This window comes from Sinocyclocheilus rhinocerous, unplaced genomic scaffold (genome assembly GCF_001515625.1).
Source record: "Sinocyclocheilus rhinocerous isolate Xijiao unplaced genomic scaffold, SAMN03320098_v1.1 scaffold1127, whole genome shotgun sequence".
In the NCBI taxonomy this organism is placed as follows: domain Eukaryota; kingdom Metazoa; phylum Chordata; class Actinopteri; order Cypriniformes; family Cyprinidae; genus Sinocyclocheilus; species Sinocyclocheilus rhinocerous.
The window spans coordinates 1-23,610 of NW_015632463.1; the positions used below are offsets into that span (position 1 = coordinate 1).

The window sequence follows — 23,610 nt, forward strand, 5'->3', positions numbered from 1 at the left end:
CTCCAAGTTAATTTTTCTACTAGTATATTTTAGCAACTGAAAGGAACCTTAAATCAGGAAGAAGGAAAGGGGAACTGAATAGGTGGCTTGAATTGTACTTGTCCAGTCAATCAATTTAAAGATCCTAATTTAAAGGTGATTTTCTTCAAAGTCTTTGCATGAGGGTAATTAATGAAAGCCCTGTTGTAAAAAGCACATATACGCAAACCCACTGAACAATTTCAGTTATCTTCAGAGGTTTTTCATCTAATTCCATGTAATTTTCTGGATTTTGGAATCCTTTTCAGCCTACTCCAAATGATAACCTGACCTGTTTAAACAGTGGTGTCCTCAGAATGGATAATTTGACATATGTCCCCCATAATGCACATTTAAGTGAGACTCAAGGGCGCCATGAAGATCTAGTTTTAAGGGAGGTATGCAAGACAGAAATTTGGGCCCCCTTCTTCCAGATGAATGTGTTTTTTTTCTTCTTTTGACGCTTAATAAGAGATTGAAAGAAACTAGCCTATAGGCTATATATAAATTGTCCGACAGCTTATCAGAATTCTCTGTCCAATCCGACTGAAGCCCGTGTCTTTTTTCTCTTTCTCGCTTCCCCATTGCTCAGCTGCTGTTGCAGCCATTAAAATAGTTCAGTTTTGTTTTTAATGGCAAAGTGGTTATATTTATTTTCGTTTCTTTATCAAGTTAATTGAGAAATATATTTGGAACATTTTTTGTTTGTTAAAATCAAGTTTTTGTTTGTGTACGACAAAGCGGCCAGCGGCAGACAATGAGTAGATCACGTTTGATCAATTTAACCTTCTCAAATCATCACGACTTGCCTAAAATAATATCTCTAGATATAAAACACTTCAAGCATATTAATGTTAGTTTAAACACTTAACTAAAAATGTGCGCTATTAGGCGCATATCCAAGCAAATTTGGGCCCCCTTCTTCCAGATGAATGTGTTTTTTTTTTCTTTTGACGCTTAATAAGAGATTGAAAGAAACTAGCCTATAGGCTATATATAAATTGTCCGACAGCTTATCAGAATTCTCTGTCCAATCCGACTGAAGCCCGTGTCTTTTTTCTCTTTCTCGCTTCCCCATTGCTCAGCTGCTGTTGCAGCCATTAAAATAGTTCAGTTTTGTTTTTAATGGCAAAGTGGTTATATTTATTTTCGTTTCTTTATCAAGTTAATTGAGAAATATATTTGGAACATTTTTTGTTTGTTAAAATCAAGTTTTTGTTTGTGTACGACAAAGCGGCCAGCGGCAGACAATGAGTAGATCACGTTTGATCAATTTAACCTTCTCAAATCATCACGACTTGCCTAAAATAATATCTCTAGAAACACTAGTTTATTAATAAATAATTCAAAAACCTTTTTACCATTTCCCCCAGACACATTCATGGTAATTTTGCCGGGGCTTTGCAGCAAGCTTTAGCTTAATGCATGCGCTTGAACACAGAATAGGCTAGCCTAAATATTAAAGGTTCATTATGGTTTAGAATTTAAGGAATTAATCTCTGGTCAGGGGCAGCCCTAGTTTAAAGCCAGTCCTCCTTTTTTTTCTATAACTCTATTTATTTTTCTATAAAGGCACGCTCGCTGCTGGCGGGGTCACTAAACACCATCCGAGCCGGTCTTGACAGTAGCATTATCTCGTGTTGTTTCCACCAGTGTGGTAAATTTTTTTCATCACCATAATTGATAGATGTCTAAGATAAAAAAAAAATAAAATAAGGAGAAGCCTAAAACAGGCCCAATGCCTGCCCGCGTCTGAGCTATGACTTGAAAATTGTCCCGAAGCCCGTAGGTGCGTAAATAAGTCGGGACCCGTTGGGATCGGGCTGAAATGCAGGGCTCTAGATGTCAGAGACACGGCTGTCTGAGTAACACAGCACACTGAATGGAGTTGTTACTCGCCTATCCTTGTGCTTGAATGCCTTAAAATCGTTTGAATGTTCAAATTGGCAATCTGTGTTTGTCCGTTTAAGCGCAAGACGACGTTCTTTAAAAAAAAATCCAAAATCGTGATTTGGGGCCCCCTAGCTTCGGACCATATGCCTGACATATTCTGCACCCCCGTAATGGCGCCCCTGGTGAGACTTTACTTTTGCACCCTTGTAGAGGCTACTGATCATTTGAGCTCCGTATAGTCATTTGACAGTAGGCTACTTGGGAACTTCGTCTAGCTGCTCGACCTTTTCCTGTTCATCTATGTTGCACATCCCAATATCGACTGTGCATCAATTTAAGTTGACTATTCTTTGCACTATTGATTGATATTGCAATATTGGTATATGAATTTCTGTTATAATGTCATCAACACAAATAACAGTTATAATCTGTTTGTGAACTTATTGCTGATACCAGACAAATAGATACTTTTTGTATATATCATGTATATTTATATATAAAGAAATGTACATATAAGGCCAATATATGGCCAATCAAAATGTTCATATTAATAAAATAATACACTGCAGGTCTGTTTCTTGTGGTAAATGGAGCTGTGTCCCCGTTTTATATTTGAAAACCAGTGAAAATCATTTTGGCATCCTGTCTTGCCCCATAACATAAGCCAATGGTCTATGGACACTTCTGGCTTTAGGATGTTGCTAGACTCAACCATGTTGACAATTCACTCCATGTGTGAACTCTCATTTTGAGGCAACTTTGAGTCACCCAGGCTTTGGCTGCCTCAGATAACACCTGAAATGTGAGGTTTGTGCTTGAGAAATGAACCTCTCAGCCTCTGCTCATTCCTCCATACTCGCCTGCAATCAAACACAAGGGTTTAAAAATGCATAGCGCACTACAGACACTGATATAACTAACCATCAGGCCATATACATTTTTATTTAAACCATTTTAATGCACACATGTACACAGTTTTAACAATGACGCTTTTCATATTGTTAGCAAACTTTGGGCAATTCAATACATTTTTGACATTCCTGATTCATCCTTAGTAAATGCTATTTGACAACATTGCACATAATGCATTGGCATCATTTCAAGCATATAATAGTATGAATAAAATAAGCACCGCAGTGAATAGTAAAGACAAGAAATCCATGACTCTTGAAAGGTTCAATTTCCTCACTGTGACAAATGACAAAGCATGTAATGTAATGCTAAAATAAAGAATTGGATTTCGCTTAGAAACAGTGAAGCAGTTGAGTGCTGTTCTTGACCTCAAAGAATAGTAATACTGTATTATTAAAAGGCAATTCTATTATTTCTGACAGTCCAGCTCCTAAATTGTTTACAATATATTACTGAACAAATATATTAAAACTTATAAACAGGTAAAATAGGACTGAACAAAAATATCAGCAGTTTCATAGCTTATTTTAGGTATAGCCATCAACAGACAGGAGCGACAGGAGACAGTTTTATTAAGACAAATTGTTTCTCTGCCCATCAAATAACAGACACTTTGCCTGCACAAAAAGACAGAAATCAAACAACAGTGAAAACAAAGCCAGAGAAATGTACCATTGTCGGGTAAATCAATTTATTTTAAATGTCATACTATTTTTATGTTGTCTCTAACAATCAACATGCACATAAAATTTTTATTAATTGTATTATTTATATATTATTATCAATATAATATAATCATAATCATAATGTCAATAATAGAATAATATAATAGATTAAACATTCATAAACAATCAAACATTCATATATTTTATATAATTAAGGAATAATTATTGTATTAAATATTTATTTACTGGAAAATAGCAGTATTCCATGTGTGTGTGTGTGTGTGTGTGTGTGTGTGTGTGAAATAAATATATAGGCATTATACAATGTATAACGTACAGTATACAGTATATATATTAATTAAGTGTATTTATTTATTTATTTATTTTTTGGCAATATACAATGTAGTATACTAGTATTGCATTCTGAAAACAACTTTTGGCGTGTCTACTTACCTCATGCCAGCTTAGTGTATCACGTGGCAGCCCAAGATGGCAGTGAGGACAACAGCTGACAGATTCCACGGCCTCCTCCTCCTCCTCCTCTCCCCTCTTCATCTCCCTCGGCCTATCACTGTCCCACAAGGGGAAAGACACAGAGCGAGAGGAGTGAGCAACTCCAAAATGAGGTCTGGGGTCTCGCTGGTAGTGCAAACGCTCACCACTGGGGGGCAGTGTTAGATCCTCACTGTCCGCCTGCAACTGAAACAAAACCTTTACTGAACTCCACCATCTAGTGGACACATGCGGGAATGACATGTTATATTTTTCAAAGCTAACTCGGCTACATAATTTACAACCAGCTGAAATGGTTGCAACAAGATACTGAATGCATGCCAGATCAATGAAATCCAACCCCAGAGTCTATCTAGTCCTAAAAAGGCAGGCAAACCAGATCATAAATCTATTAAAGCATGCCCTATATTTCATATAGACGCATATTAAGCACGAACATGAGTTTCTCACTGTACCTGAGGTATGTTGTGGTCTTCGATGGGGAGAGATTTCAAGCAGTACCAGCAGAGTTCAAGGGCGACTCCTATAGCTATTGAAGAGCACGCTCATTATAAATTCATTACTTCACACCTAAGCAAACAAGATCTGTGAGCACTATCAGTCTTATTCACTCTAAATATAGCCTAATTTTTATTTTTACCACAGAACAAACAGCCCAAAATAGCCAAGAGTAGGCTCAATTTAGGCCTGTGTGCTGGCCGTTTCCCATCATCCTCCTGAGTACACAGCATTAGCATTTCAGTGCCGAACGTTTGCACAAGGACAAACTGTTCAGCATTTTTAATGTACCTTATCCTTATTATCAGTGTAAGCATTTATCAGCTGGTTAACAGTGACAGGTTTAGACGTACTGTGTGTGTGTACAGGAGTCGCTGCCAAGGCCTGTGCAATGTTTGGGGTCTGGCCGGATTCAGATTTCTCTTGTGTAACACAACAGCTCCCTTCCTCGCATGAAACGGCCTGTGAAGCAACCCATGTTGTTTCGAGACAGTGTTTAGAGACAGTTCACACAGAGCACGTTTTTGCATTCACTTACGCTGCCTTTTAAGCATTTTTATATGTAAACATGCGTGCTGTGTCTTGTTGCTTTGTCGGACGTTTTTATGATGTAAATTAAATAAACTGATTGGTCCATTGAAAATAAAGAAAAACTCTGACCTGTTCCTGTTGGTCCTGTGGAGAGTTTTGTTCCTTGTCACTTTGGTCAGTCGTACTCATTCTGTATTTTTAAAAGAAAGAGTGAGTAAAGAGTAAAAAAAAAAACATGTTTATATTGTTTTTGTTTATTTGTTTGTACATTTTAATGGCTGGGCTTTTCCTTAGACAGTGCCTTGACAGTCAGTCTCAATTACTGTTGTTTACCCCTCAACGGGAGGTTATCAATTAATCCATCTGCCTACGAATTACACTCAGAGGCTTGAGTTTCCCCAGCCGAGACCTTTTAACTCAGCCTGACACTAGCAAAACATCAGCAGTTAAGTGTTGTACTCATGGAGAGCTCACTTACCCCACTTGGGCCGCTTGGCTGTCGTTAACCGTCCCCGCCATCTCACTGACCTCCTGTTTCCGTGAGAGCAACCTCTTTTTGTTTATCTGCTCTCTCGTTCTCTTTCTCCCTAACCCCTTCTTCTCACGCAACGGAAACTGTGGCCATTCAATATTTGATGAATCTCAATGGCTCACAAGGAGATTTGCTGTAAAGAGTGACAGCAGTGGAGCTCAGGTGTCAGGCCTCGTCTGCCTCGGTCAGTCAGCAGTCTGGACTCCCCAGATGAGGATAAACACCCCTGAGGGACATTTTACCCCATCTGCCACAATAGCACTTGATGTAAACATCAAATGGATTACGCCCTCGAGACAAGAGGGCTGTTTGCACACACAATGTGGACCTAATATAGTACCAAAGAGTGAGTGTGTGTTCAAGTGTTGTCCCTGTGGGCTTTTAGAAAATAGACTCTCTTAAAACACACTTTTAACACTCTCATGTAATTTGTCTGTTGACAATATCCAACAGTATATGCACACATTATCAAAGGACTTTTTTTCTGCATTGTCATTTTCATCACATCTTGCATGTTTAAACATATTTTAATAAAAATATTTAATAAACCGGCAAAACTATTTTGCAGTGTCCTTGTCACATGTACATGCACGTAGTAATAACAGTACATTTTGCATAATCACATGCAACTGCCCCTAAACTAAACCCTAATCTTAACCCTAACCCTAGTAAGAGCACATTGTTAATTAATATTACTCACAACTTAAATATATAATTACAATGTACACCTTAAAATTAATTGTAACCACTGAAAACATTTCGAACATATTTAAAATGTTGTTTCCACCACAGAATTTTATTAAACGCAATTTGTGTTTAATAACATTCTGTGATGGAAATTGCATTTTAAATGTTTAATTAATAAATAAATGTAACATATCCTGACATGATTCATTAAAATTGCTTAACCAAAGCTGTGAGCTCAGACATTTTTTCTTCACTCATCATGTCTCGTATTTCATATAGCTCTTCACAGACACTGTTGACTAAAAAGTAAGTTCATAATAATTATAATTACTGTTACTCTTTGAAAATGTAAAAAAGGAAATGTAAAACATTAAAAATGATGACAAATTATATGTTTTATATACTGTATATACATATATATATCAAAAAGAAAAGCATTGAAATCTATTTGAAATCTATTACCTTTAATAAAAAAAAATCAACCCCTGGGACAAAAAAGTGCCCACAGTTGCAGAAACACCCGTATATATGAGAGCGTTCAGTGCTAGAGAAGCCAGGCAATGAGCTTGTTACTGTGAAGGTGGTCCGCCACTTTACAGAGCTGCTGGATAAGTACTTATAGAGAGTGAGTCACTCAGACCTTCACCTTTATTCTTTCGGTTTCATGCGCTCCCTCCATTCTCTCTGACTCCATCAGCTCCTCAACCCTCTTCACCTCCTCCTTTTTTTTTTTAAATGCGGCACCGACCCAACCGGCAGATGAATGAAATGTTGATGTTGTTTTTCCACTCACTGTTAACCTTCTGCAGGTGTTTCTGCAGTGCTGATCGTGATCAACACTTTTTAGCTTGCGTGTCATAACAGTTTCTGTACTTCCATTTACATCAATACACTTCAATAAAGATAGCAAGCCACATTAATCAGACTTCACAACGTGATAGATGGCCTTCCTTTTGTTTTACTGTCAAAGCACACAAAGCTCTTTAATGGAAACATGGCTGCTGGTGCATGCTGGGAGCCGAGAGCCTGATGCCTGCCTCTCCTGCCAGTGCTGTCAAAGATCATTCTCCCCCCGGCGTGTGAAATGGAACATTTTGAATTGATTCCGAAAGAAAATCATTTCACACAGTCTTTAAAATGAAACCTCTAGTACGTGACATATTAAAGCTGTATCCACCGCCATATATTACAACATGACAGCGCAGGTACATTCGTTTGATGCCAAAAACCGGCGTAAAAGCACATCCTGTGAGACACAACGGCAGACTCTGGCAATCAGCTCTTAACGGACACACTGACAGCTCTTACGGCGAGAGCAGAGGGTATAATTGAATGGTAATTACAAGGTAATTATCATCATGCATAAAGGTTTGGCATACAGAGAAGGATCGGGGGAAGAGGAATTTTTTATTTTAGCATTTTTGTATCAACCTCTCCGAGATTGAAATGATTCTGTTCAATTATGGCTAATCACTGAAATCCAGGAAGGGCATAAATGGGGGCTGTCTATCTACAAAGGCAGCAGAGAGCTTCAAGGCACTTTGAAGCACCTTAGAGAAAGTTTCATCCAAGAGTGTTTTTTCCCGTGCTGTGTTGGTCGGTTGGCTCGGCAGAATGCATCATTAGAGCTGCTGTCTGAGTCACAGTCATTGGTCGGTCGGCTCGGCAGAATGCATCATTAGAGCTGCTGTCTGAGTCACAGTCATTATCAGCCACTTTTTACCTCAGAAGTGCTGGCTCCACTGCCATCAGGCTGTGTTTATGCCTGATTTTTGCATGCGCACACGTGTGTTCGTGCGATCACGTGCCTGAGCAACAGATGGAGCCGTGGCGTACATTAATGACTCGGAACATTTCGTGTGTGAAGGTTTTGAAGAGTCAGGCGTCCATTTACAGTAATTACCGCCGTAACTTAACAGACTCTTTGCATATTTCAGTGAAACTGTTTGAGAATGGAGGTTGAGGCAGAACGTAAGTGGCCATGACTCACCAGCCTCCGACAACAGCGCCGTGAGACTTCGCGGCACTTATGCTCATTCATGACCCTCTGCGTTTTTGACACAAAAGCTGAAAGAAAAGGAATGAGAGAAACACATCAGAGGCTCATAAACAACTGTCCCCCATAGCCGCTGCACTCTGGTCACTAATGGAAAATTTTCAAGCGGCCGTCTGTCGCCGCAATGCTTAATTTGCAGCCGGATCGACACTAAGGGCTGCTGGATGGGAAGCCGTAGATGTTTAGAGTGCATCAGCACGATAATGAACATCTATTTGGGGTTAAATCCCACTATTATCGGTCGCCGTGAGGTCTTAGTGGTGTTTTAACCAAATGCTGTGTAGTTTGAATTAGACCGCAAGGCCTTCTGGCAATAGGAGTGTTTGCGTCTTGCCTAATGCAGGTGTTTTTAAGCATAATTGAGTTCTGCATTGTGTCCAAAGTCAGGGTGTGGGGGAGTGGGCTGGTGTTTGTGCCTGTGTGTGTGTGTGTGTGTGTGTGTATGAGAGAGAGAGGGAGAGAGAGAGAGAGAGAGAGAGGGAGAGGGTATAAGTGCTTGAGGTTCTGCAGTGGTGCATGGCAGTAGATGACTCACCCGTCAATCATGTGACTCATTAATCACTGCAGCTTTCTCTCTCCCCACCCCTCCCTTTCATTTGGTCTCAGTGTGTCTCCATGTCTATTCCCTTCACATTACTAGCCTTTTATTAATCTAAGTTCTTTTTATTAGCGAATGACTTTCATCTAGTGGCATCTTATTGAACAGCATCATTCTCAGGAGGTTGAAAACATGCTAGTTAAAGCCTGCATTCAGATGCACTTACATCTCCTTTCACGTAATTCTGTTCATGTTTTGCTCTGATGCTTGGTAAACATGTTCCATTTTAATAATCACAACATTTTCCGATGAGTGTTTGTTGCGGAACAGGATGCCATGAGTAATGCAATCATGACTCGTAAAGGTTTTTAAGAAACATAGAGCTGCATATCTATGTGTTTCATTAGAGATCTTCTCAGGAACACGTAGGTACTTGAGTAGCTGGAGAATAAATGGTCTCTGTAGTCAGTCAGTTTGTGTTTTCAGTGTTCTGCTGTAACACGGCATGACAAAAAGCTTGTGGAAAATACAGATCAAATTCAAAGATGTACTGGGCATGCTGGTTCAAACTCTCTGTGACGTCAAATGCAATTTCTGCTACAGGTGAGATAAGAAACGGCATATATCGTCCTGGCAAGAACCCTCTGTGGTATAGAAATTAATTAATTTCTGCTCAGGATCTGATCAAAGACGTTCCAATAAGACATCTGTTAAAAAAGCTGACTTTAATAAAATAATTGCCTTTATTTTCGTCATATAGCAAAACTAGTAATCAACATGCTGTTATTTACACATTGCACACACAGTTGTTTATTTGACACTGTACAACTTACAATCGGGAAGTTGACAACAACAAATTCCTTTCACAAGACAGTTCACTGATGAAAACACTTGCTATAGTAATTAGAGTTGTCTTTCTTTGTTTGTTTTTTGTTTTTTTATTAATTTTTTAAATAATCACAGTTTGATCAAGGAAATTTTCCCCAAATTTGTCTTTTTTTATTTGTTTTTTTTTTGTTTTTGTTTTTTTAAAGATGCAAATACAGATAGACGTGCAAACTGTTCACCCTTAGAGTATTCCTCACAAACTTCAGACATTTCAAAACTTATTTTTAGGACCAAACATTACTATACAGCATTCTGTTGGCTCTCAGGAACATTGGAGGTAACCCATAGCAACAGGGGCATTTTTAAAATTTGTTCGAAATTTTGGCAAGATGTTAAGTTTACAGTAAATCACGTATACAGGTATTCCAACCAAGTAGATTGACAGGGCACCGACCTAGCAAAGATATTCAACATTTTGCATTTCTGTGAATAAAATGGAAGATTTAGTTTCAAGCATTGTTTACAGCGTGCGTGACAGAATTCTTTTTTTTTGTGGTGCAAGACCTGCATGCACATGGATGAGCGAAAACAGTGATCAGTATTAAGGCAATATGAACATTGATCAAAACAATCAAACAGACCCTCAGGAAAAGCCTGTAATTATTTGACAGTTACTTGTTTGTGTAACTAGTGCCATTGCAATTATTACTGTGCCCTGCAGTGTCAAGAATTCAACCCCAAGCTTTGCTTTTCAATTAATCAAGTGTTTCCTAAAGAAAATAAATCTTTGTATAAACATGGGTCTCTTGCAATTGGCACCAAAATGTTTTCTTTGACCATTTTGTCTGCTTGTTTTTGGTTTCTTTTTGTTTTATCTTTTGTAATTTTTTTCTTCTTTTTTTCCCCCACATGCAAGAGAATCAAAAACATACCTGAATGAAACCTTACAAATTCACCTGTCTATTCTCTCACCAAATTAAAATGTAAACTGCGAGAGAAACCAAATGAGTGCACGCAGATAGGTTCTGATATAGCAGCACCATCTCTTCCGTTCCTGATTTGGAATGTATCAAAACACAAGAGTGGAGAAGAAACACCTAACTGTCTTTTCACAGCCCTGTCACTCAAACTCCCTGTCAGCTTTTTCTCCTCACTCTTTCATCGCTTTAGAATATCCTGAACTCCCAGCTGACTAAAATAACCTACGATTGTAATAAATCTTCTCAATGAAGTTCTCCAGTTCTTCATCACTCTCCTGTGGAGACTCCGGCTCATCGTACACATAGTCTGGTGGGTAGATGTAAGAAGGTATTCTCCCGCTTGGAGGAGAACGTGGTTTGGGCATGGGGAGAGCCTGGTAAGTTCGGGGATGGGGGAGAATGTAATTAGATATGACAGTGTCCGGTTGTGGGTATGGGCTCTGGGAGCGTTGCGGGGCTTGTGCCCATTTCCAGTCCCTGGCCTTGGGCCTGTCTCTGTACCTACGGTTTGGAGGCTTCAGACCGTACCCCATGGAGCCCCCAAAGTTGTAGTCAAATGACAGAGCGGGATTTGTATAGAACCGCGGCTTGGTGGGTGGGAAGAAGACCGGATAATAGGCTCGATATGGCTTCTGATAATAGGGGAACGAAGGATAGGCCAGAAACTGTTTCTGCGGCTTAAACCAGTAGTCCTGCTTGCTGAGCTTGCCTTTGTTTCTCTCCTTGTACCATTTCTTATATGGATCGACTGTATAAGAGGATTTCTTAGGTGACTTAGGATATTGATATGCCTGAGGCCTCGGCTTGGCTTTGAGAGGAACTAGAGGGCGGAAACGAGGGGTGTTGCTCGGGGGTAAATCCTTCCTCTTTTTTTTCTTCTCCTGAACGTCGCTGATTATTTCGACCACATCGTCAGCAGGCAAGTGCAGCTTGCTGGAAATCTCTATCAACTTGTCGATGGTCTGGGGATCCATCTCATCATTGTCGTCGTTATCCTCCACCTCGTTTGAGCGCTTGTCCTCAGCCACGTTGTTTAGAAGAGCCGCCGCCTTCATGTCTCTCATGTAGGATGATGCTTTCTGCTTCCTGCCCATGTAGTCCAGAAGCATGTCAGAGGCGATGTCTGCCAATCTCTGCTCCTCCTCACGCGCCTCCTGTGCCTCTGCCTCCTGCCGCCTCACCTCCTCCTGCTCTGCCCGTGCCCGTGCCTCCTCCTCCTTGCGGGTCAGAATCTCCTCCTCCTCTTCCACAAAATCGAAATCATCCATGAAGTTTCTGTCAAGCTGGGATGGCTTTTTCGTTCGCTCCTCCTGCCACTTAAGCTTCTTGGTCACCTGGGCCAGTTGCTGGTTATAGGCTTTATAGCCTTTTAGAGGTGGGAGGATCTCATTATCTTGCAGTCCGAGGTCAATATTTTGGAAATAGCCCCTGGTTTTGCGCTGGAGGGGGTTGGCAACGTTAGACTGACTCCGCCCATCTGTTCTTTCAGCCGTATTCACTTCATCCTTTGGCTTTTCTTGTCCCCAATTTTCCTCCCCTTGCTGTATTACCTCTGACAATTTCTCTGTGTCCTGCTCAAGGTCTCCCTGATTCCTTGTTGCCTCTATCACGAGTCCTTCTTCAGATTCCCCCTGGGTCATCTTCTCTCTAACTGGGTGGTCAAGAGCCTCAAGCAGAACCGAGGCTAGAGAACTGGCAGAGTCCATATCTGAGACATGTTCCTGTCCCAAGGGTTTCTGGAGCAGGCTGTCCACTTTCCTATGTGTCCAAGCAGCTCCTTCTGCTGCCCCCGGGTCCTCTTTTGCCAAGTTGAGAGCCTCATCAATGCTGCTGCTGACTAAAGATCTCTGCTGAAGTGCAGGGGCAGCCAGGGCCAGCAGGGGGGTGAGGCTGAGGAGGACTAACAGGAGAGCTGAGGTGCTGGAGGGGTAGCAACAGCAGAACATGACCATGCAGAGAGGACAGGATGGGGGAGAGGGGAGCACCTTACAAAGACAAAAGAAAAAAAAATGGTGATTAATCTGTCTTTTTCCTTTTTCCGAGCATTAACAAGACTATACGTTTTACTGACGCTTATATTTTAACATCTCGTCTCTACAGCAGTATAACGTGCGAGAGCTGAAATCTGTTTAACTAAATTAGTATGGTAGAATATTACAACGTGCGCTTGTTTTAGTAGGTCACACCACAATATATTATCAGTTTTTAAATTCAATTAATTGTTGTGCTTTAATTAAAGTGAGTACACACGGAAACATACATATAAAGGCAATACCGAGCGAATTCCCTGGTTGCCTCTTCACCTATCACTTCTCGAGTCGGATTAGCGAAACGCCACAGCAAGGCGACATGTGGTTAATGACTATATTGAAACTACATTTAGTGTAAATTGTCTTTCTTGACTTACAAGGGAATCGAAAGCATGCCCAACTGAAACCTTATAAATTCACCAGTGCTTTCTCTCACTCTCTCCGAAAATGCAAACTGCGGGGGAAAAACCTACTATGTCAGTCAATATATTTTTATTTTTATTCATTCATATAAAAGCAATATCACCGTTAATTTACATCCAAATCTGTACGCTCTCGCCCCTTCTTTCGATTTTCAAAGAAAGAACTTCCGGCGAACTCTTAAGATTTCTTCAAAATCCTCATTCCTACGCACACGATCCAAAAATGTTTTTTTTTTTTTTTTTACAAAGACAAAACATAGACATCACATATCAAGATTACCTTATCGGAAAAATACTGATGCGGATGTTGTAAAAAGAGGGGGGGGGGTTAGAAATTTATGAATTAAACGCTTGTTGATCGGTCGACCAGTATCTCCTTGAATGACTTGCACGGAGATTCAACATCATCTCAAGGTAAGTATCAAGGGAAAACTTATCTCTAGTCCTTCGTAGCTTCTCTTTGTTTTTATAGGGAACTATAAACTATTTATCGAGTGCGTGTAGGAATGGCAGTGCACTTACCTGATTTCCCGAACAAATTAGCTGGAACTCAAAACCTTGTGCTTCTTGGATGAGGTTTGGAAACAACCGCTATCCTTAAGTTCATTTAAAACTTGAGTTAAAGTAAGTTTGCTTCCCACAAGAATTATTTGAAACACACTTCGATCTGTCTTGTTGAGAGATGAATGCAGAGCGTGATTTTTTTCAGGACCACGGACAGCGCAACTCCCATTTGTATAGACGCGTGTGGACACGTGATCCTCGAGTCATCCCGCCGCTGTTGACGTCAGACTCTCCATTGATAAGAATTTCGTGTCTCGTTTGAAGTCAGAGGGTACGCTACGGTGCTCTGATGAATGAACAGAGATTGCATGAATGAAACAGTCTCTCCATTAAGAACGGAGCACTGTGGTACACAGTGAAAGCACCACTGCTAAATTAACTCATACAGAAATTAAATCTAATTGTAGCTGAGTTGATTAAACACTGGTAATTTGCTTTTTTGAACATTATACATTCAAGTTTAAATATCCGTTTATTCGAAATACATAGGATGTATTTATAGAGTACACCATGTACCTAGCATAATTTGACACTGTCACTTACTTAGTAGATAGACCCTTTTGGCCTGTTGATTGTTTGCGAGGTGGCCTTAATCAGAGCTGGAGAGAGACCGAACGGCTGCACCCACCGTGACGCAGGCGGTTCAGCTTCACTGCTCTACTTCCGCTCAATTTCCCGAGCTCGTTCAATTTTCCCCTCTTTGTCTCCTGCCGCCCCTGACTTTCATCCATCTGTCTCTAACGTCACTCTCATGTGATGTTTTCAAATTAACATGTTTTTTTTAAATTATGTGCATGTACAGGTAGCTTCAGTTGACTCAACTGACCTACAAATAATCCAAAAACAGTCAAGACGTTTCATGACGAGTTCAGCCATACTTTGGCGTTCTCTCTGTCGCAATTATGCTTTTCGAGATAAGAATTCCGTCTGACGTGGTTTAAAACTTTACATGAATACTGTAGGTTTTAGGAATAGGCCTAATTGGAAAAAGCTGGCGTGGCATTAGAGCCAACAGCAATCCCGCCAATCACAGTTTATGATTCGTGTAATTGGATTAGTTGCAGTGCTGATATTGAAGTCTCACGAGCCACACTCGAAATGGTAGCATCAAAGCTGTCACATTATAGAGTGGGAACCTTATTTCAATATTTTCAAAGGTTGCATCCAATAGACTCATGCTCTTGAATTGGCATTAAACTTTATAACCTGTCCTAACCCTATTATGGTGTTTGTTTGCTTTTTATTTGTTTTTTATTGTTGTTATTTCCAGGTAGCCTACTTAATCAGGTTGATGAAAAGGGGTTCGAATTAGAACCTAAAGGGTTTTGCAGCCTGATGTCACTGCCAAACCTTTTTATGAACCTTTGTGCCCTACCATGTAGGTAGGCACTGCTTTATGAACCAATACGTTAATCTAAACAATCTAACGAAATATTGAAAAGGAAAAGGAAAACACATTTAAAACAAACAAATAAATAAAATAAACAAATAAAACAATTTCCAAAGAACCATATAACCAGTTCAAGAACCATATACAACCAACCTTGCTAAAATGCTAAAAATTACGCAAAAATTCACTGCAAAACCATTCATTTTAAGGGTGGCACTTAAAAAATGCGGCATTTATACGCTCCAGAGAGGTATACGTGCAAGACCTGATTGTATCAATATTTTTATAAGTTGTCAGGGAAATTACATTTTATTCTGTAGGCTAAAGAAAACTGCGGCATGCAACAAAGGGCTTCACGGGAAAGCGCGTATAGCTATGAGTGTGAATGCGTGTCCTTTTCTACCTTGGTGGCGAATAATTTAAGAGCTCCAAGGGCCAAGGGTCAGATTTTGATACGGCTTGGCATTATCGACTGCCACTCAGCATTAACGCAGTTGCGACCCTTAACCAGCTCTCTCCATCCCCCGCGCTGACTCACCTCCTCCTAACTGCCCATGCACTTCACGCAGGACCCAAAATGCCCACTCAAGAAGAGAATGAATACATTATATGTTAAAAACTGAGGTAAAACAACGAGAAATTGGCAAAATAGCAGATAAAAGCGCTTTTGAAGTTTTTCCTGGGTATATGGGATGATGAGAGTTGTTGTTCACACCTACACAAGGAAAAGATTCGTCAAGTTTTTGAGGGCTCTGTAGACATATTGGCTGCAATTATGAAAATGTATGTTCAGCTACACTCAAAAATGTCCACCACCTAATGGAAGTGACATAACACGCTCATGAATAAAAGAATTCATACTCCCACGAGACTGAAAAAAAAGCATCGTCCTGGGATCGATTAATTCTCCCATTTCACATTTTACTCCGCTGCGGCTCGAGCTTAATGGTGTGTAGCCCAAGCCTTGCGCCCACACACGAGCACCGCATCTGTTTTGATGGCAAATTCTCGTAAGCGACTGCTCTCTTGAGGCGATAGGCTCTGATTTGTCGAAAATGTCTGACTGAAAGGTGCCTCAGTCCGGAATGAGCCCCGTGACACATTCAGTCACTTGAGGCTGACGATTCAAACCGATTATGTGAGCTAATTTCCACGTAAATATTGACAAAGAAGAACCGTCCCCATCGCAGACAGTTCATCGCTCTTTGACCGTTGCCACTGGATTAACTTGCGGCTAGCAGTGATCCGTTTGTTTTATTTATTCTGTGCGATGTCCCAATTTCAATAATGTCGACCCGAGTGTTTGACCTCGGAATATCTCAGTATTTACAGTTTGAACAGTTCGTTACACTGCGAATGAAGCGTGGTCCGTCCTCGCGCGCGTCGTCCGTCATCCATACAGCTGCTCTGCGCGCTTGTCGTTCACCAAAAGTGCTTACTACCTGTATTGTCGCGTTTTTAATTGATGACCTTTGTCAGCAAAAATATTTTTTTGGATAAATGGACAGATGATAACACCAACATGTTCCTTATGTTCTGTCGCAGAAAACGACATTTTACGCTGTATAGGCTAATCCTAGGCTACAGTCGATTGGAAGCAGTTGTGCTGTAAAAAGACAGTTGTTGGAAAGACAATAATGATCATTGTAAACTAAATTTTGTTTCCAAATATATTTACGTTCAGCATCTCTTGCGTTTTTGTTTAGAGAACAGACCAAAGAGCATTTTCGAATTATGCGATGAAACATTTTGGTCAGTGACATATTACGTCGGAGGTTGGCTTCGTATTTGGAGTTAATGAGCCGATTGATATCAGCGAGAGTCGTCGGTTCCCTGCCATCAATCTCTCTTTCTTTCACTGGGAGAGACGATGGATCAGCTCGCCCATAACATTTTGACTTGGTGAGAGCGATGTTCAAATAAAACACGCATTTAGCGTAGCTACATTTGTTCAGTTAATACGATTTTGAAAAAACAAAAATAGTGATGTCTCGGCATTTTAAGAGACAAAAGGGCCAAGACAACGCATTTAAAATATTTTACGTATTTTGTGCATTCACCCCTTACAAATTATTGTAAATAAATACATCTGTTGCCTGGTCCTATTAATAATAAGTTGTGGATATTTATGCAGACTTGAATTTCGACAGAAAAAAAATCATGCATATTGTTATGATACGTTAAGTTTTAATATATTTCGGCATGGTTTTTAATTCACTAAACAAATTCCGTAATATGCAGGCTAATAGATAATATGGAATCCAGTATCACAAAATGTATGAAGATCAACTTTTAAATTAATGCGAAAATAAATTGGAAATTATTTCTAAACATAGGCTATTAGTTAAAATCTCAAATATGTTTTATAAGTAGTATTTATAAATAAGTGGCTGAGAAACAATCACATGGAGTCGGAAAGATAGGCTATATATAATTATTGTATTTTGCCTAATTTAATGCAAAATACGTCTTAAGACATGTTTGTAGTTTCGTCATACATGGGTCTACAATCCAAATTATTTATTTATTTATTATTTTCTTTGTTTCTCTTTATTCATTCAAGACAAATGAATTTTGCTATTTTAATGAAAGGTTACAAGAAAATTTAGGCTACATGTGGAAGTATGCAGATATAATAAAAATTTTTACATGAATTTTCATGTGGGTATTTTCAAGACTATATTAAAGACTTAAGTATATTGTCAATAATGTAGAGTAAAGAGGGTTTAATAACCTGCTTGGTCTGAGTGTATATCTCCTGGAAATAATTCCAGGAGAGGGCGCTATCATTACGTGATTCCAAGCGTTGTGACTTATGGTTCCTCTGTTATGTTGCCCATTTCACATTTAAAGTTATATTAGGAGGGAGGGAGGGGGAGAGAGAGAGAGAGAGTAAAACAACCTATCAAGCTGTTTTCATCGCTGACAGAGATTTTAAAAAGATATGGGCTATGCGTCTTCTGAAAAGCCTTTTGAAGATTAAAGTCGATGGAATGCACAAACGAGCGAAGTATCAGAAAAATTAAGATGAAACAAAAGAATATAAACTGCAGAATAAAACGTAAACAAGAAAAAGTGTGGCCATTCAAGAGTTAACAGCCTCAAAAAGTAAATACGAATTATTCAAAATAGCATGTTTAAGTCATGACAAATTAAGTCACCTTCGATTGTTATAGACTCGGCAGTGTCAAACTACGCGGATCAATCCATTTATGAACCTGCAGATCAGGGTATCGTCTTCATCATTCTTGTTATCAGCCACATGACTTTCGGTGTTTACCGAGCATGCGACGCGCGCATGCGCACCTCAGCACAACACACATACACAGTTACGCGCTATAAACGCGCGCCCGACAACACCAGCGCACAAGTGTCCTCCAAATCTCCTTGTATGAACGAAAACTGTTATCGGTTATCAGCACGGTACCCGACTGGAAGGGAAGTAATCTGAAAGATGCTTTAAACTGGGTAAATTGCTGATATGACTCATCCAAGACACCCATAAGCCCCTGATCAATCGAGAGGGAGGGGAACGAATTTGTGTGTGTGTGTGTGTGTGTGTGTGTGAAAGAGAGGGAGACAGGGAGGGAGAGGCAGATAAAAAAAAACGCAAAAAGATGAATGGAAGCACACCATCAGTATGCCATACATTCCCCAAGCCAAAAAATAGAAACAAATGTTTATAACTGCGTGTAATGTAGTCACGTTTTCTTAAAATTCCCTGAGAGGAAAGAGGAGCTAGACAGATGCCAAAGACTATAGAATACCAAAGAAGACGTGTGTTTCGTATAGTTTTGAAAGAGGAAAAATACAACAAGCAATATGGCCGCTTAATTGAAGGAAGCCCGCCTTGGCGCCTTCTGAGTAAAAGAGCCAATTACTAATCGATAAAGTCCAGAGCAGTTGAGAAATTATGAGACCGTTGTTGTCAGATGTCATTGGTGATTTCAAATATGAAATGTAATCATATTGGTGAACAGTTTTAGAGAATTTGATGTAGGAGCTGCACTTACATGTTCGAGAGGCCTTTCAAAGATGGCCGCCAAATGAAATTACTTGCCTTAAAGGGACTTTGACAGATGCCAAACAAATGCATTTACGTTGTGGCAAAGTTGGTGCCACGTTCCTTTTATACTATGGCAACGTTGCGGTCTATGTGCTCGCAACATTTGTAGCAACATAGAATTGTAAGGCGCGAAAGGGCTGGAGACATTCAGCAACTGCGAGGCTATGTTTTGACCACATTTGTTTATTTCTTATGCTAGATAATAACCATTACTCTTTATGCGTGTAGTTATATTTTGTGGTTAAAAACAGTTATGCAACTTGTTTATATTATAAATCATCAATCTTTCTTTTTAATGCTAACAGTAAATTAATCAATTAAAATCAACACCTGCCAACGTAAACTGAAGATTAAAAAAATACAATATAGGGTTGTACAATTCAAATTTATTAAAAAATTGTATGCATATAATAGTATTTTACACATTTGTAGAAGAATGTAATACATTAGGTATTTTTACTCTAAATATATTAACTTAAAAATAAATACTTCATAAGCTTACATTTGTATGAGAATGTCAGAACTTAAATAGGCTACTGAAAATAGTACATTTTTATCTTCATCTGCATATTATCAGCTCTGACAGGCTTCCGATGACTGGACAACTGAAAAAGAGATACATCACGTTAGTGTTATAGCATTAAAAAGATTTGTTCTGATTAATTCACTGATACATTAAGTGACCATTTCTGCTGATTACATCTTTATGCCAGTATGTGGTGACAAATTAATGTATTTTATGTTTCTTTAGTGAGTTAGTGAATCATTGAATCAATTAATTTATTAATTAATTAAAATATTAATTTGTACTTATACTTTAAAACATTAGATAACTTTATGGACAACATTTATATTTCCCACAAAGCATCTAACATACCTCAATAATCCCAAGAAGGGACTAAAATGGCATAACATAGTCAATTCATATACTACTTTGTCCATATACTCACATTAGTCTTTCTCCTATGCAGGCCTGTTGCTGTAAGAGTCCCTGGCTTTCAGCATCCATACTGGTAGACCCAGGCTGTGATTAAGGTTAATTAAATGATTGATGGTTGTTCAGGTCTAAGCAATTGTACATATTGCTATAACTTGGGATTTCACATTTTCACTCTCCTAAACTCATTCATTCTGCAACGTTTCGACCAACACGAAGCCTTGACGAAGACTTGTTGGTCGAAACGTGGCAATAAACAATTTTTTATGGAGCAGTTATATCAGTGTGCGGACATTACGTTTGTTTTTTTCTTCAGTTTGTCTCTTTTGTCCTGCACCTGAGCCCTGTTTGGGTTTGTGGGATGTGCGCACCAATGGATCATCTGCAGTGAATGGGTGCCATCAGAATGAGAGTCCAAACAGCTGATAAAACCCTCACAGTAATCCACACAATTCCAGTTTATCAATTGATGTCTTATAAAGGGAAAAACTAAACATTTGTAAGAAACAAATCCATCATCAAGGTCGTTTCTGGTTGCAATAACAGTCCATAATCGAATCTACCTCAAACTCTCCTCTAGTCCATCCCCTGTTGCCCTCTTACATCAGCCCCACTGTCATGTTAGTTTAGAACTGTTTTTGCTTATAAACGGTCCTTGATCTGTGCATATTTCTTTCCTGTTTCAGACGAGATGACATTTTCAATGGAGAAAGCAACACTGCAAAAATAATATACAGGTACTTTTCTGCCAGGACATTATCCATTAATTTGAAGGATATTTCTGTTAACCCTAAAACACAACGCAATGAAGTGTGAAATTCAAAATACAGGTAAAACACCTGTAAGAAATCAATACAGAAAATTTCCTCATATTAATACAGTACATTGTGCCCTATTTTTATTGCTTTTTTAGAGTAAATATTATGGATAGAAGACTCAAATTTTAGCTGGAAGTAATGGTTTGAAATTAAAAATGTCTTAATGGCGGATTTGTTTGTTTTTTGTTTTTTTTTCACAAATATGCAGCTTTCCTCTTCACAAAATGTTAACTGATGGACTGGAGTCATGTGGATTATTGTGATTTTATTTATTTATTTATTTTAAGCAGCTGTTTGAACTTATTCTGACGGCACCCATTCACTGCAGAGAATCCATTGGTGAGCAAGTGATGTACTGCTAAATTTCTCCAAATCTGTTCCAATGAAGAAACAAACACATCTACATCTTGGATGCCTCAGGGTATGTATACTTTATAATAATTTTCATTTTTCAAACTGTTTAGGAACTGTTAATGAACCCAGAATTGTTCTTCTATGACATCATTGGGGGGGGGACCCGTTTTGGAGCCTTTATTTGTAAGAATGTGCTAAAAAATACACCAACTGAATCAATGTAACTATGGATTAAAAGGACAGCTATTTAAAGTCAAGATGAAACAGCATTCACAATCTATTTTACTGCTGTAATGTGACTATAAAGCAAAACTATTAAAAAAAAAAAATTTTGAGCTGGAGCAAGTTATGACATATTAATGAAAAATTGACAAAGACATTCTTTTTTTAAATAATAGAAATGAATATGAATCATTTGCAAACAAACAAAGGTGTTTAAATAGAGTCCATTATTATTTCACATTGCTATATTGATTTGTAAACGAAGAAGTGTGATTTGAAAAGTAAGGGATGCATTTAAGGGTGGACAATGATTTGTGGGATGAACTATATTGATATTTCCTAATGCCCCCCCCCAGTTATGATGGTTACTATGCCCCAGTGGAGAAGAGTGTGAGGAAAATGTTTGTTGCCTTTAGACTTTGTGAAACAGCACATGGAGATGACGTGATCAGATAATGAGGATAGCACCGCATTAACATCGCCATTATCTGTTTTTGTGTCATTTGACATTGGTATGGCGTACAAACGTACGTGAGCGAGCCTCCGCACCAAACACTGATTGTATGTCTGTCTACAGGCAAGGAGAGTGATAACATCTGTGTAATTTTAACATGATGACGGGCCCCACGGGAGCCAGCGCAGGAGATGATCGGAGTTGAGCTAAGTACTATTAATCATTTAATTACCACTGGCTGATTCAGTCCATCAAAGCCCTCTCTGCATCGCCTCATACAAATTCATCCATTATGAGGTCAGTCATGCCCTCGTCAATCAAATCGCACCACCCCCAACCCTCAACCAGCCGTCATACCAGCTTGTGTTTTTACAGTGTGCAACGATATGTGACATGAAAGGAACAGTACCTCTTGTCCTATTCAGTGCTACACTCAGTGAGTCAGATGGCTGTGTTGGTTTACAGCAATATGTTTAATAATGAGGTCTATTATGACTGGAGATTAGCACATAAGCCTCGGCACAAGGACGAAAGATTCATTGAGGATATTTAGATGAAACAGACGGAGGCCAGCGTCTGTGAGGATGAAAGAATGTAGTTGTTGTCGCCTTTGTGTCTCATCTGTTGACTGAATATCACCCATCACTGTGCAAGAGCTGCATTACAAAACACGATATTCCATTTGCATTCATTGTAGCAATATTGCCTCTCAGTTTATAATGGCTTTATTCTCCACACTCCAAAGGTATTATAATCTCTTTTATTTTATGTGAATAGGAGAGCGTTCACTCTTAGGATTTGTAAACATATGTTCAGAATAATGCTGTCAATGCTTCACTTACTTGCTTTTCCTCGAGTGTTGTTTAGTCTGCAGATCATTGACTTCTTAACTTTCTTTGTAAGTTCCCCCGGATATGATTCATTTGTTTATGCAAATGCCATAACAGAAAGTAGTTTTTTTTTTTAGGTATAAGCAAATAAGAAACAGCATATAGAATATCTGTGGCTATAGGCTCACATAGTCGATTTAACAGGTGCTTATCAATGAATCGTATCATGGATGTCATATTTGACGCAGACACAAAGCAAGCTGTGAGAGATAAAAGTTCCGCAGTTTGGATTTAATATAACAATATTAGATTTAATATAAATATAATTGAATATATTAGATTTAATATAAATTAATATTTAATTTAATATAAGATACGTTTTCAACAATTAAAAAGTCTGGGGTTAGAAAGGTTTTTTATTTATATATATTCATTTTCTTATATTCATTTAATTAGCAAGGATGCTTTAAACTGATCAAAAGTGACAGTAAGGACATGATGTTACAAAAGATTTCCATTTCAACTAATTGCTGTTCTTTTCAACTTTCTATTCATCAAAGAATCACTGATTCCACGAAAATATATCAAGCAGCACTACTGTTTTCAACATTGATAATAATAAGAAACATTTATTAAGTACCAAATCAGCATATTAGAATGATTTTGAATGATCATGTGATACTGAAGACTAAAGTAATTGCTGCTGAAAACTCAGCTTTGCATCACAGGAATGAATTACATTTTAAAATATATTCAAATAGAAAACAAGTATTTTAATTTGTAATAATATTTCACATAATGCATTTGTGTTCTCTTACGGTCCGAATCGGATTTTTTCTTTAAGCTGTATCTTGGTGGGTGGTTTTTAACAG

At 38.8% G+C, this 23,610-nt stretch overlaps 1 protein-coding gene and 1 long non-coding RNA gene across 4 annotated transcripts in view; both read right to left on the reverse strand.

Annotated features, from left to right (window-relative positions):
• Positions 1 to 4,881: 4,881 nt before the first annotated feature.
• Positions 4,882 to 5,589, reverse strand: LOC107742401 (uncharacterized). Its single transcript, XR_001640306.1, has 3 exons — positions 5,509 to 5,589; positions 5,160 to 5,220; positions 4,882 to 4,961 (listed from the first exon to the last, which is right to left on the reverse strand). It is a non-coding gene; the product is annotated as an uncharacterized LOC107742401 (long non-coding RNA).
• Positions 5,590 to 10,223: 4,634 nt separating this feature from the next.
• LOC107742340 (uncharacterized) overlaps positions 10,224 to 23,610 on the reverse strand; it is a 30,457-nt gene continuing 17,070 nt past the window's right edge. The window contains exons 1-2 of one of the 3 annotated variants that reach the window (XM_016555263.1): positions 18,219 to 18,359; positions 10,224 to 12,636 (exon numbers count right to left, since the gene is read on the reverse strand). In XM_016555263.1, the coding sequence (XP_016410749.1) occupies positions 10,864 to 12,603 (1,740 nt within the window). In that variant the 5' untranslated portion in view covers positions 12,604 to 12,636; positions 18,219 to 18,359 and the 3' untranslated portion in view covers positions 10,224 to 10,863. Of the gene's footprint in view, positions 12,637 to 13,625; positions 13,794 to 18,218; positions 18,360 to 23,610 lie in introns of those variants that run through there. The other 2 variants (XM_016555261.1, XM_016555262.1) reach the window with 2 other exon arrangements.